This window comes from Ovis aries, chromosome 1, assembly GCF_016772045.2.
Source record: "Ovis aries strain OAR_USU_Benz2616 breed Rambouillet chromosome 1, ARS-UI_Ramb_v3.0, whole genome shotgun sequence".
In the NCBI taxonomy this organism is placed as follows: domain Eukaryota; kingdom Metazoa; phylum Chordata; class Mammalia; order Artiodactyla; family Bovidae; genus Ovis; species Ovis aries.
In genome coordinates this window covers 102,315,344-102,328,043 of record NC_056054.1, presented here as the reverse complement: position 1 = coordinate 102,328,043, position 12,700 = coordinate 102,315,344, and the positions used below count along the sequence as shown (strand labels likewise).

The 12,700-nt window shown below is 43.9% G+C and overlaps 2 protein-coding genes across 2 annotated transcripts; both read left to right on the top strand.

The window, feature by feature from the left end:
• Positions 1-2,861: 2,861 nt before the first annotated feature.
• LOC105614079 (filaggrin-like) lies at positions 2,862-6,396 on the top strand (the record flags this gene model as incomplete). The annotated part of the gene is made up of 2 exons (XM_042243252.2): positions 2,862-3,014; positions 3,583-6,396. Coding segments are annotated over exons 1-2 (2,952 nt in total), but the record flags the coding sequence as incomplete, so codon positions are not given.
• A 5-nt stretch (positions 6,397-6,401) lies between these two features.
• On the top strand, positions 6,402-11,875 carry FLG (filaggrin; the record flags this gene model as incomplete). Its single annotated transcript, XM_042253786.2, has 1 exon — positions 6,402-11,875. A coding segment is annotated over one exon (4,806 nt), but the record flags the coding sequence as incomplete, so codon positions are not given.
• Between the last annotated feature and the right edge of the window lie 825 nt (positions 11,876-12,700).

Genomic DNA, 12,700 nt, shown 5'->3' with positions numbered 1-12,700 from the left:
TTTACCTAAAATTATTCAACTAATCAACAAGGTTAATTCCTTCTTATTTTTCTATTTTAAGCTCAAATGTCCTTTTTTAACACAAAATCTCCTCTGATCAATCTAAAGCACATCCCTCACAATAACACTATATATTAACAGCACCATTCTTATTTTAATGGTATGCATGTCACTTCTCAATATCTAATTTCTTCATTCATTTGTTTATTGTCTTCAGAAGAATAGGTACTTCATTCATCTTGTTTATTATTATATCCCCAGAGCAAAAAATAGTACCTAATCCTGTAGTAGGTGTTGAATATTTGTTAAATAAATTAAGGTATGAATGAGTGAGTGTAGAAATCAAAGGTAAGGTCATGCTTGGAGGTATCAATCTAGAAGTAATTAGACAGTATCTGAAGTCAAGAGGTCCAATGAGATTTCAGTGAATAGATATATTTTAAAAGAGAAGGTCAAGGACATAGGCCATGGGGATTATCCAACATTTTGAAATTAAGCAAAAGATGAGAGATTAGTAAAGAATATTGAGAAAGAGCAGCTGATAGACTAGAGGTATATAAGGAGAATGCAGTGTTAAGATCCAAGAAACAAACAACCAAAAATTCCATGAAAAAGGGAATGAGCAATTCTACACCCCTAAGAGGATGAAAGATGAGGCGGATGAACAACTGACCACTGTATTTAGCAACTTATAGACCATAGGTTATTCAACACAAATCAGTTTCAAGTTTGGAGGCAAAAATTTGAGGGAACTGGTTTTAAATGAGTGGTAAACATAAAATGAGGGGAAGCACAGAAAATTCTTTGAAGACTCTTTGCTGAGAAAGTAAACCATTCACTAGGAGAGCTGGATAGAGTGGAATATCTTGATGGTGGGTGAAATATTGTTCAAGGGAAGATCTTCAAGATGGAACAAACTCCAGCATGTTTTTGCTATGAATCAAAATTAATTACTAGATAAGGCAATAGTGTGGAGGGAAAAAAAAGTGGCCAATTTAAGGGATATTTTAAAAGTACATTCAATAAAACATGTTGATGAATTAGATACAGGATGTGAAAAAAAGGATAACCAAGACTAAATCCCAGGTTTGTGGCTTGAGCAATCAGTGAGATAGGGATAACTGGGGAGGATAGGTAGGTGGCATAAAGTAGTTGGAAATTAAGGCTTCTGTCATGAACATGGTAGACTTAAGATCTCTTTTAGGCCCAAGCAGAAATATTTGATAAGTACTTAGACATACATATGTCAAGCTTGGAGGAGACTTTATGGCTGGATATATAAATTTCAGAGTTGTCAACCTACATAGGATTTAAAGTTACACAGCCAGTTGAGACCCCTCCACTCCTCCCAAGGGAGCATAAAATACAGAAAAGGAACTAAGGACTCAATCTCAGGCACATTAACATTAGAGCCTGGAATAAGAGACTAAGAAAAATAGGCAGTGAGGTCAGAAGGAAAAAACTAAAGAGAATGGGGTCTCTGAAGGAGGATGTAGCCACCTACATCAAATGCTGCTGATATGTCTAGCATATGTGAAATGAAAATGGATAGTTGGACGTAGTAAGTTAAAGGGTATTTTTTTAATCATCATGAGAGCTTTAGTGGATTTTTGAGACAGAAAGATAATCTGAATAAAAGAAAATAGAAAGTGAAGAAAAATATAGGTATATCTTGTGAGGGGTTTTGGTATAGTAGAGAAAAGATAAATCAGGTGGTGCACAAAGGAAGATGTAGGATGAGGGAGGGGATATAAATAAGAGAGATTTCAGCATGCACACATGCTGTAGTGAATGTTTCAGAAAAAAAAAAAAAACCATGATGAGGTAGGAGAAAAAGTGAATAACTACAAAAGCAAATGTTTGAATAGGCAAGAGAGAGGGAGATCCAGTGCCAAAATAAAGGACAGAAGGACAATTTATCCACAAAACAGTAGTGAAAGTTAAAGTATGTGGATACAAATGCAATAGGCTGGATGAACAGATTCTGGAAAAATGAAATTCTCTCCTAATAGATCACAAGTTTTCAGTGAAATAAAAATCAATGTCATCTTCTGAGATAAAGGAAAGGAAGAATCTATTGCAGCTTTTGCCAAAGGACTGTGAGAGTATCTAAATTCCACTGTGAAAAACACCAATACAGTACACTAATGCATATATATGAAATTTAGAAAGATGGTAACGATAACCCTATATATGAGACAGCAAAAGAGACACAGATGTATAGAACAGTCTTTTGGACTCTGGGAGAAGGCGAGGGTGGGATGATCTGAGAGAATAGCATTGAAACATGCATATTATCATATGTGAAACAGATCGCCAGTCCAGGTTTGATGCATGAGACAGGATGCTCAGGGTTGGTGCACTGGAATGACCTAAAGGGATAGGATGGGGAGGGAGGTGGGAGGGGGAGTTCAGGATGGGGAACACATGTACACGCATGGCTGATTCATTGAATGTATGGCAAAAACCACTACAATATTGTAAAGCAATTAGCCCCCAATTAAATAAATTTTTAAAAATAAAGCTATTGAGTAGAAAAGTAAAAAAGAAAAGTGAGTTTTGAGAGATAGTTTGATATTTTGTGACTTATGATATTTTAGGCATGCAAATAGAAGAATAGTTTGATGTGGGGGAAGAAAAAGAGAGATCAAGGCCAAAATGTTGGCAGTCCAGTCAAACTGTGTGTTGATATTCATCACGTAGGTGATGGATAGAAGTTTTTCGTGGCCACCTTCCATTTTTAAAGCTGGACTACCTAGGAAAAGATAAAGGTTTATAAATGTGAAAATTTATCATCATAATTGATATGACCTACAAAATGAAATAAATTAATGTGCACTTTAACTTCTTTCTAGGTTCACCTATAATTCCAAAAGATGTCGACTCTTCTGGAAAACATCAATGGCATCATCAAAATATTCCACAAATATTCAAAAACAGATAAGGAGGCTGACACATTGAGTAAAAAAGAGCTGAAGGAATTGCTGGAAGTGGAGTTTCGGCCCGTCTTGAAGGTAAAAGTTATTTGCCAGATAAAACAGTATATCATTTTTGTTCTGCATCAAAAAATGTCAAAATATTACTGTGAAATCTTTATGAGTTGTTTCTCTTGGCATAGGAACAAATTTAATTTTATTTCAAACAGATATAATTTGTTCAGCTCTTTATACCTCTCTATATATCATACACACACATTGTCTATGGAAAAACACAAATATTTGTTAAAAAGAAGTAAACAAAAGTTAACTTATCATAATAGTCCCTCTAATTTCTAGAATGTAAAGAGGGTATGTCTAAAAGATAATTCCATGGAAAAATTTACAAAATGCTGACACTTGAAGAATTAAAAGAAGAACATGCCCCATCAAATTTTTTGTGTCACCATACTAGCATTTAAGACTTAGGTCTTTTAGGACAGTACCAACAGCTCTTTACTAAGTCAAGATAAAACAAACATCATTAAAGAAAACATTAGGTTCTACTTTTATATAGCAAGAATTCACATTTCCAAAGTTCACTTTAATTATTTAATCTTCCACTTCAGTCACTCTCATGTACTCTTCCTGTCTTTCCTGTTTACAGAATCCAGATGACCCAGACACCACTGAAGTTTTCATGCATATCCTCGATGTAGATCACAACAAGAAAATAGACTTTACAGAGTTTTTTCTGATGGTATTCAAGTTGGCTCATGCATATTATAATTATACTCAAAGACAGAATTTACAGACAGCAGGACAAAAACAGAAAAAGCATACATACCGCTACGAAGATGAAACAGAAGAAGAAAAAGAAGAAACAAAAAGAAAGTACAGTCATTCAAGAAGTGGTGGAAAGAATCAAGACAGATCAAAGAGCCCAAGAGGAAGAGGGAAAAAGAGACATGGATCTAAATCTGGAAGTAAACAAAGAAGAGATGACACACCAACCTCTGGACACAGACATGGATGCAGCAAAAAACACCATGAGTCAAGAAGGGAAAAGAAAAGGAGATCAAGCTCTACTGAACCAAAAGAAAGAAGGCACATGTCAAGTGTTAGCCCAACCAGGGGATATGAAGAAAAAGAAGAAGAATGTGGTTATGAAAATAAAGGTAAAAGAAGTGCAAAATGTACAGGATCAGAGTATGATGACTCCTATCAAGTTTGTGAAGACAAAGTGACTACGAATTTTCAATCCAGTCACAGTAAAAACTATGGGTCAAACATCACGAAGGGCAGAGACACGGAAGGACATTCACGAGATACAGGTAGGAAATTCGTATTCACTCATGGAAGATCAGGGTCCAGTTCAAGGAATCAAAATGATTCTGTCCAGACTCATGCAGGAGATAATTCTACCCACTCAGAATCCCAACAAGAGACACACAGTGAATCTGTCAACAGAAGGTCAAGAAACACTGGGCAAAGACAGGGGAGCCACCATGAGCAGTCAAGAGACAGCTCCAGAGACTCTGGAACTCGACATGGACAAACCTCAGCTGAATCTGGAAATGGCAGACATAGAGAATCCAGTGTTAGTCAAGCCAGTGACAGTGTGGGACACGCCAGAGATTCAGGTAGGCGTTCTGAGACAACTCACGGAAGACCTGGTTCCAGCTCAAGGAATCAACATGGTTCCTCCCATGGTCAGACAGGGGACAGTTATAGGCACTCAGAGACCAATCAAGGGAGCCACAATGAGAGACACGCCAGAGATTCAGGTAGGCATTCTGAGACAACTCATGGAAGACCTGGTTCCACCACTAGAAATCAACATGGATCTTCCCATGGCCATACTGGAGACAGTTCTAGGCACTCAGAGTCCCATCAAGAGAGACATAGTGAATCTATCCATGGAAGGTCAGGATCCAGCACGGGACAAAGGCAGAGGAGCCACCATGAGCAGTCAAGAGACAGTTCCAATCACTCTGGGTCTCAACAGGGACAAACCTCCACTGGATCCAGAAGCAGCAGGCACAGCGAATCCAGTGTTAGTCAGGCCAGTGACAATGAGGGACATGCAAGAGATTCAGGTAGGCATTCTGAGACAACTCATGGAAGATCTGGTTCCAGCTCAAGAAACAGTTCTAGGCACTCAGAGTCCCATCAAGGGAGGCACAGTGATACTGTCCACCAAAGGTCAGGATCAAGCACGGGGCAAAGACAGGGGAGCCACCATGAGCAATCAAGAGACAGCTCCAGACAGTCTGGAACTGGTCATGGACAAACCTCCACTGGATCCGGAAGCAGTAGGCACAGGCAATCCAGTGTTAGTCAGGCCGGTGACAGCGAAGGACATTCAGAAGACTCAGGTAGACAGTCCGTGGCAACTCAAGGAAGATTTGGTTCCAGCTCAAGAAACCAACATGGATCTTCCCATGGCCATACTGGAGACAGTTCTAGGCGCTCAGAGTCCCATCAAGAGAGACATAGTGAATCTGTCCATGGAAGGTCAGGATCCAGCACGGGACAAAGGCAGAGGAGCCACCATGAGCAGTCAAGAGACAGTTCCAGACACTCTGGGTCTCAACAGGGACAAACCTCCACTGGATCCAGAAGCAGCAGGCACAGGGAATCCAGTGTTAATCAGGCCAGTGACAGTGAGGGGCATGCAAGAGATTCAGGTAGGCATTCTGAGAAAACTCATGGAAGATCCAGTTCCAGCTCAAGAAACCAACATGGGTTTTCCCATGGCCAGACAGGAAACAGTTCTAGGCACTCAGAGTCTCATCAAGGCAGGCACAGTGATTCTCTCCAAGGAAGGTCAGGATCTAGCACTGGGCAAAGACAGGGGAGTCACCATGAGCAGTCAAGAGACAGCTCCAGACAGTCTGGAACTCGACATGGACAATCCTCAGCTGGATATGGAAGCAGGAAACATAGGGAATCCAGTGTTAGTCAGGCCAGTGACAGTGAAGGACATTCAGAAGACTCAGGTAGTCGGTCCGTGACAACTCATGGAAGGTCTGGTTCAGCTTCAAGAAACCAACATGGATCTGTCCATGGACAGACAGGAGACAGTTCTAGGCACTCAGAGTCCCATCAAGGGAGGCACAGTGATACTGTCCACCAAAGGTCTGGATCAAGCACAGGGCAAAGACAGGGGAGCCACCATGAGCAGTCAAGAGACAGCTCCAGACAGTCTGGAACTGGTCATGGACAAACCTCCACTGGATCCGGAAGCAGTAGGCACAGGCAATCCAGTGCTAGTCAGGCCAGTGACAGTGAAGGACATTCAGAAGACTCAGGTAGACAGTCCGTGGCAACTCAAGGAAGATTTGGTTCCAGCTCAAGAAACCAACGTGGATCTTCGCATGGCCAGACAGGAGACAGTTCTAGGCACTCAGCATCTCATCAAGGGAGGCAGAGTGAATCTGTCCATGAAAGGTCAGCATCTAGACCTGGGCAAAGAGAGGGAGCCACCATGAGCAGTCAAGGGACAGCTCCAGACAGTCTGCAACTGGACATGGACAATCCTCTGCTGGATCTGGAAGCAGCAGACATAGGGAATCCAGTGTTAGTCAGTCCAGTGACAGAGAGGGACATGCAAGAGATTCAGGTAGACAGTCCGTGACACCTCACACAAGGTCTCGTTCCAGCTCAAGAAACCAACATGGAGCTTCCCATGGCCAGAGAGGAGATAGTTCTAGGCGCTCAGAGACCAATCAAGGGAGCCACAATGAGAGACACGCAAGAGATTCAGGTAGACATTCCGAGACAACTCATGGAAGACCTGGTTCCAGCTCAAGAAACCAACATGGATCTGTCCATGGCCAGACAGGAGACAGTCCTAGGCACTCAGAGTCCCGTCAAGAGAGGCGCAGTGAATCTGTCCATGAAAGGTCAGGATCCAGCACTGGGCAAAGGCAGGGGAGCCACCATGAGCAGTCAAGTGACAGCTCCAGACAGTCTGGAACTCGACATGGACAAACCTCTACTGCATCCAGAAGCAGCAGGCACAGCGAACCCAGTGTTAGTCAGGCCAGTGACAGTGAAGGACATTCAGAAGACTCAGGTAGTCGGTCCGTGACAACTCATGGAAGGTCTGGTTCAGCTTCAAGAAACCAACATGGATCTGTCCATGGACAGACAGGAGACAGTTCTAGGCACTCAGAGTCCCATCAAGGGTGGCACAGTGATACTGTCCACCAAAGGTCTGGATCAAGCACAGGGCAAAGACAGGGGAGCCACCATGAGCAATCAAGAGACAGCTCCAGACAGTCTGGAACTGGTCATGGACAAACCTCCACTGGATCCGGAAGCAGTAGGCACAGGCAATCCAGTGCTAGTCAGGCCAGTGACAGTGAAGGACATTCAGAAGACTCAGGTAGACAGTCCGTGGCAACTCAAGGAAGATTTGGTTCCAGCTCAAGAAACCAACGTGGATCTTCGCATGGCCAGACAGGAGACAGTTCTAGGCACTCAGCATCTCATCAAGGGAGGCAGAGTGAATCTGTCCATGAAAGGTCAGCATCTAGACCTGGGCAAAGAGAGGGGAGCCACCATGAGCAGTCAAGGGACAGCTCCAGACAGTCTGCAACTGGACATGGACAATCCTCTGCTGGATCTGGAAGCAGCAGACATAGGGAATCCAGTGTTAGTCAGTCCAGTGACAGAGAGGGACATGCAAGAGATTCAGGTAGACAGTCCGTGACACCTCACACAAGGTCTCGTTCCAGCTCAAGAAACCAACATGGAGCTTCCCATGGCCAGAGAGGAGATAGTTCTAGGCGCTCAGAGACCAATCAAGGGAGCCACAATGAGAGACGTGCTAGAGATTCAGGTAGACATTCCAAGACAACTCATGGAAGACCTGGTTCCAGCTCAAGAAATCAACATGGATCTTCCCATGGCCATACTGGAGACAGTTCTAGGCGCTCAGAGTCCCATCAAGAGAGACATAGTGAATCTGTCCATGGAAGGTCAGGATCCAGCACGGGACAAAGGCAGAGGAGCCACCATGAGCAGTCAAGAGACAGTTCCAGACACTCTGGGTCTCAACAGGGACAAACCTCCACTGGATCCAGAAGCAGTAGGCACAGGGAATCCAGTGTTAATCAGGCCAGTGACAGTGAGGGGCATGCAAGAGATTCAGGTAGGCATTCTGAGACAACTCATGGAAGATCAGGTTCCAGCTCAAGGAACCAACATGGATCTTTCCATGGCCAGACAGGAGACAGTTCTAGGCACTCAGAGTCCCATCAAGGGAGCCACGGTGAATCTATCCACCAAAGGTCTGGATCAAGCACTGGGCAAAAACAGGGGAGACACCATGAGCAGTCAAGAGACAGCTCCAGACACTCTGGGTCTCAACAGGGACAAACCTCCACTGGATCCAGAAGCAGCAGGCACAGGGAATCCAGTGTTAATCAGGCCAGTGACAGTGAGGGGCATGCAAGAGATTCAGGTAGGCATTCTGAGAAAACTCATGGAAGATCCAGTTCCAGCTCAAGAAACCAACATGGGTTTTCCCATGGCCAGACAGGAAACAGTTCTAGGCACTCAGAGTCTCATCAAGGCAGGCACAGTGATTCTCTCCAAGGAAGGTCAGGATCTAGCACTGGGCAAAGACAGGGGAGTCACCATGAGCAGTCAAGAGACAGCTCCAGACAGTCTGGAACTCGACATGGACAATCCTCAGCTGGATATGGAAGCAGGAAACTTAGGGAATCCAGTGTTAGTCAGGCCAGTGACAGTGAAGGACATTCAGAAGACTCAGGTAGTCGGTCCGTGACAACTCATGGAAGGTCTGGTTCAGCTTCAAGAAACCAACATGGATCTGTCCATGGACAGACAGGAGACAGTTCTAGGCACTCAGAGTCCCATCAAGGGAGGCACAGTGATACTGTCCACCAAAGGTCTGGATCAAGCACAGGGCAAAGACAGGGGAGCCACCATGAGCAGTCAAGAGACAGCTCCAGACAGTCTGGAACTGGTCATGGACAAACCTCCACTGGATCCGGAAGCAGTAGGCACAGGCAATCCAGTGCTAGTCGTGACAGTGAAGGACATTCAGAAGACTCAGGTAGACAGTCCGTGGCAACTCAAGGAAGATTTGGTTCCAGCTCAAGAAACCAACGTGGATCTTCGCATGGCCAGACAGGAGACAGTTCTAGGCACTCAGCATCTCATCAAGGGAGGCAGAGTGAATCTGTCCATGAAAGGTCAGCATCTAGACCTGGGCAAAGAGAGGGGAGCCACCATGAGCAGTCAAGGGACAGCTCCAGACAGTCTGCAACTGGACATGGACAATCCTCTGCTGGATCTGGAAGCAGCAGACATAGGGAATCCAGTGTTAGTCAGTCCAGTGACAGAGAGGGACATGCAAGAGATTCAGGTAGACAGTCCGTGACACCTCACACAAGGTCTCGTTCCAGCTCAAGAAACCAACATGGAGCTTCCCATGGCCAGAGAGGAGATAGTTCTAGGCGCTCAGAGACCAATCAAGGGAGCCACAATGAGAGACACGCAAGAGATTCAGGTAGACATTCCGAGACAACTCATGGAAGACCTGGTTCCAGCTCAAGAAACCAACATGGATCTGTCCATGGCCAGACAGGAGACAGTCCTAGGCACTCAGAGTCCCGTCAAGAGAGGCACAGTGAATCTGTCCATGAAAGGTCAGGATCCAGCACTGGGCAAAGGCAGGGGAGCCACCATGAGCAGTCAAGTGACAGCTCCGGACAGTCTGGAACTCGACATGGACAAACCTCTACTGCATCCAGAAGCAGCAGGCACAGCGAACCCAGTGTTAGTCAGGCCAGTGACAGTGAAGGACATTCAGAAGACTCAGGTAGTCGGTCCGTGACAACTCATGGAAGCTCTGGTTCAGCTTCAAGAAACCAACATGGATCTGTCCATGGACAGACAGGAGACAGTTCTAGGCACTCAGAGTCCCATCAAGGGAGGCACAGTGATACTGTCCACCAAAGGTCTGGATCAAGCACAGGGCAAAGACAGGGGAGCCACCATGAGCAGTCAAGAGACAGCTCCAGACAGTCTGGAACTGGTCATGGACAAACCTCCACTGGATCCAGAAGCAGTAGGCACAGGGAATCCAGTGTTAGTCAGGCCAGTGACAGCGAAGGACATTCAGAAGACTCAGGTAGACAGTCCGTGACAACTCATGGAAGGTCCGGTTCCAGCTCAAGAAACCAACATGGATCTTCCCATGACCAGACAGGAGACAGTTCTAGGTACTCAGAGTCTCATCAAGGCAGGCACAGTGATTCTCTCCAAAGAAGGTCAGGATCTAGCACTGGGCAAAGGCAGGGCAGCCACCATGAGCAGTCAAGTGACAGCTCCAGACACTCTGGAACTCAACATGGACAAACCTCTACTGTATCCAGAAGCAGTAGGCACAGGCAATCCAGTGTTAGTCAGGCCAGTGACAGTGAAGGACATTCAGAGGATTCAGGTAGACGGTCTGTGACAACTCATGGAAGACCTGGTTCAGCTTCCAGAAATCAACATGGATCTGTCCATGGACAGACTGGAGACAGTTCTAGGCACTCAGAGTCCCATCAAGGAAGGCACAGTGATACTGTCCACCAAAGGTCTGGATCAAGCACGGGACAAAGACAGGGGAGCCACCATGAGCAGTCAAGGGACAGCTCCAGACACTCTGGGTCTCAACAGGGACAAACCTCCTCTGGATCTGGAAGCAGCAGGCACAGCGAATCCAGTGTTAGTCAGGCCAGTGACAGTGAGGGACATGCAAGAGATTCAGGTAGGCATTCTGAGACAACTCATGGAAGGTCTGGTTCCAGCTCAAGTAACCAACATGGATCTGTCCATGGCCAGACAGGAGACAGTTCTAGGCACTCACAGTTCCATCAAGGGAGCCATGGTGAATCTATCCACCAAAGGTCTGGGTCAAGCACTGGGCAAAGACAGGGGAGCCACCATGAGCAGTCAAGGGACAGCTCCAGATACTCTGGAACTGGTCATGGAGAAACATCCACTGGGTCTGGAAGCAGCAGATATAGGGAATCCAGAGTTAGTCAGTCCAGTGACAGGAAGGGTCATTCGAGAGGTTCAGGTAATCAGATTGTGACCAACCAAGGAATGTCTGCATTCTACTCAAGGATTCAAAATCATGGTGCAGGCCAAGTTTGGAGACATGGCAGCTATGGCAGTTCCAGTTATGACTATGGACAGCTAGGGACTGGTTCTCCAGCTGAAAATTTCAGTCACAGTTCCAGTCATATGGAAAACAGGGACTAACCTGAATATAGAGAACTAATGAGATCCAATATAACAGTCCATAATATACACCCTGGAACTTATGGCCATTCAAATTATATTTCAAAACAGCTGGGCTTTAGACAGTCATGGAGAAACTATTATTATGAATGAGTATTAATAAAGTATTAATAAAGTAATTAACCCAAAGTTTAGGATTACAAAGGCATAACTTTGATTCAAGGAAATTTTCATTACCCTCAGGGTGTTACTTCTTCTTATCATTTTTTAAAACTTAGTGACACTATTTCTTTACATTGGTGATAATTTCTTTTTATTCTATAGGAAACTTTGAGCTTTGTGGTTAAGAACTGGTTAATAGAAGAAATAGATATCATGGAGTGTTAAACTTGAAAAACCATGAATATTTCTGGAGCTGTGGTTCAAGGAAGGATTTTTCTTTTGAGAGGTACATATCTGGACCTCTCCAGATTGGTACAGATTAATATTAATCAAAAATATTAAAGGAACCAATAGGACAAAGTCACTGTTATATCAAGCAAATCTGCTATATCTTATTACCAGTCAGCACACCTGGCTCAAGTATCCTTTGGAACTCTGTATTATTCTGCATTTATTAATCACTTTGGGCATATAGAATATAAAAGAGTGAATGGCATGAAAATGGAAAATAAACAATTGATCATATATCATAGTTTGTCTCTTCCATGCTTATTTCTCATAGACCCTAAAAGACTTATCTCCCCTTGGTAAGAATGACATCTTTTTCTTCTGTCACTGACAACTGTATGTCCAAATGGCAGATGTATACCATGCAAAGAAATAAGGAGTCCAAGGAAGAAATAATTTAATCAAATCCTGTATTTTTCTCCAATATAGTCTTTGTTCCACACAATCACCATCAAGATGAAAAAAGGCTTAGCACCATCACAGACAGCAGCATAATTATCAGAACATCAGTCCAAGTGACTACTAACCATGTCAAACCAAGATCAGGAAACAAAACACTGACCAGAAGTCCTTCTTACAAAGACATAAAAACATTTTCCAAAGGAAACTGAGATATGCTGTATTATAGTATGTGAAGATGTTTCCCTTTTTAAGGCCAAATAACATTCCACTGTGTGTGTATTCCACCTTTTGTCTATCTATTCATCTGTTAGAAAGACATTTAGGTTTCTTCCACTTTTGGGCTATTTTGAATAATGCCTCTATGAACATGGTTGTAGATATATATCTTCCACACCCTGCTTTCAATTATTTTGTTGCTGGATCATATGGAAATTTCATACTTAATTGAGGTACTAGCATACTTTTTTCCATAAGAGCTATAGCATTTTACATTCCCACCAACAGTGCACAAGAGTTCGAATTACTCGAGGTCCTCACCAACACCTGTTATTTTTGTTTTTTTGATAGTGGCTATCTTAATGAGTATGAGGTGTTATCACATTATGGTTTTGATTTGCATTTCTCTAATAATTGGGGTGTTGCACACCTGATCTTTTATATAT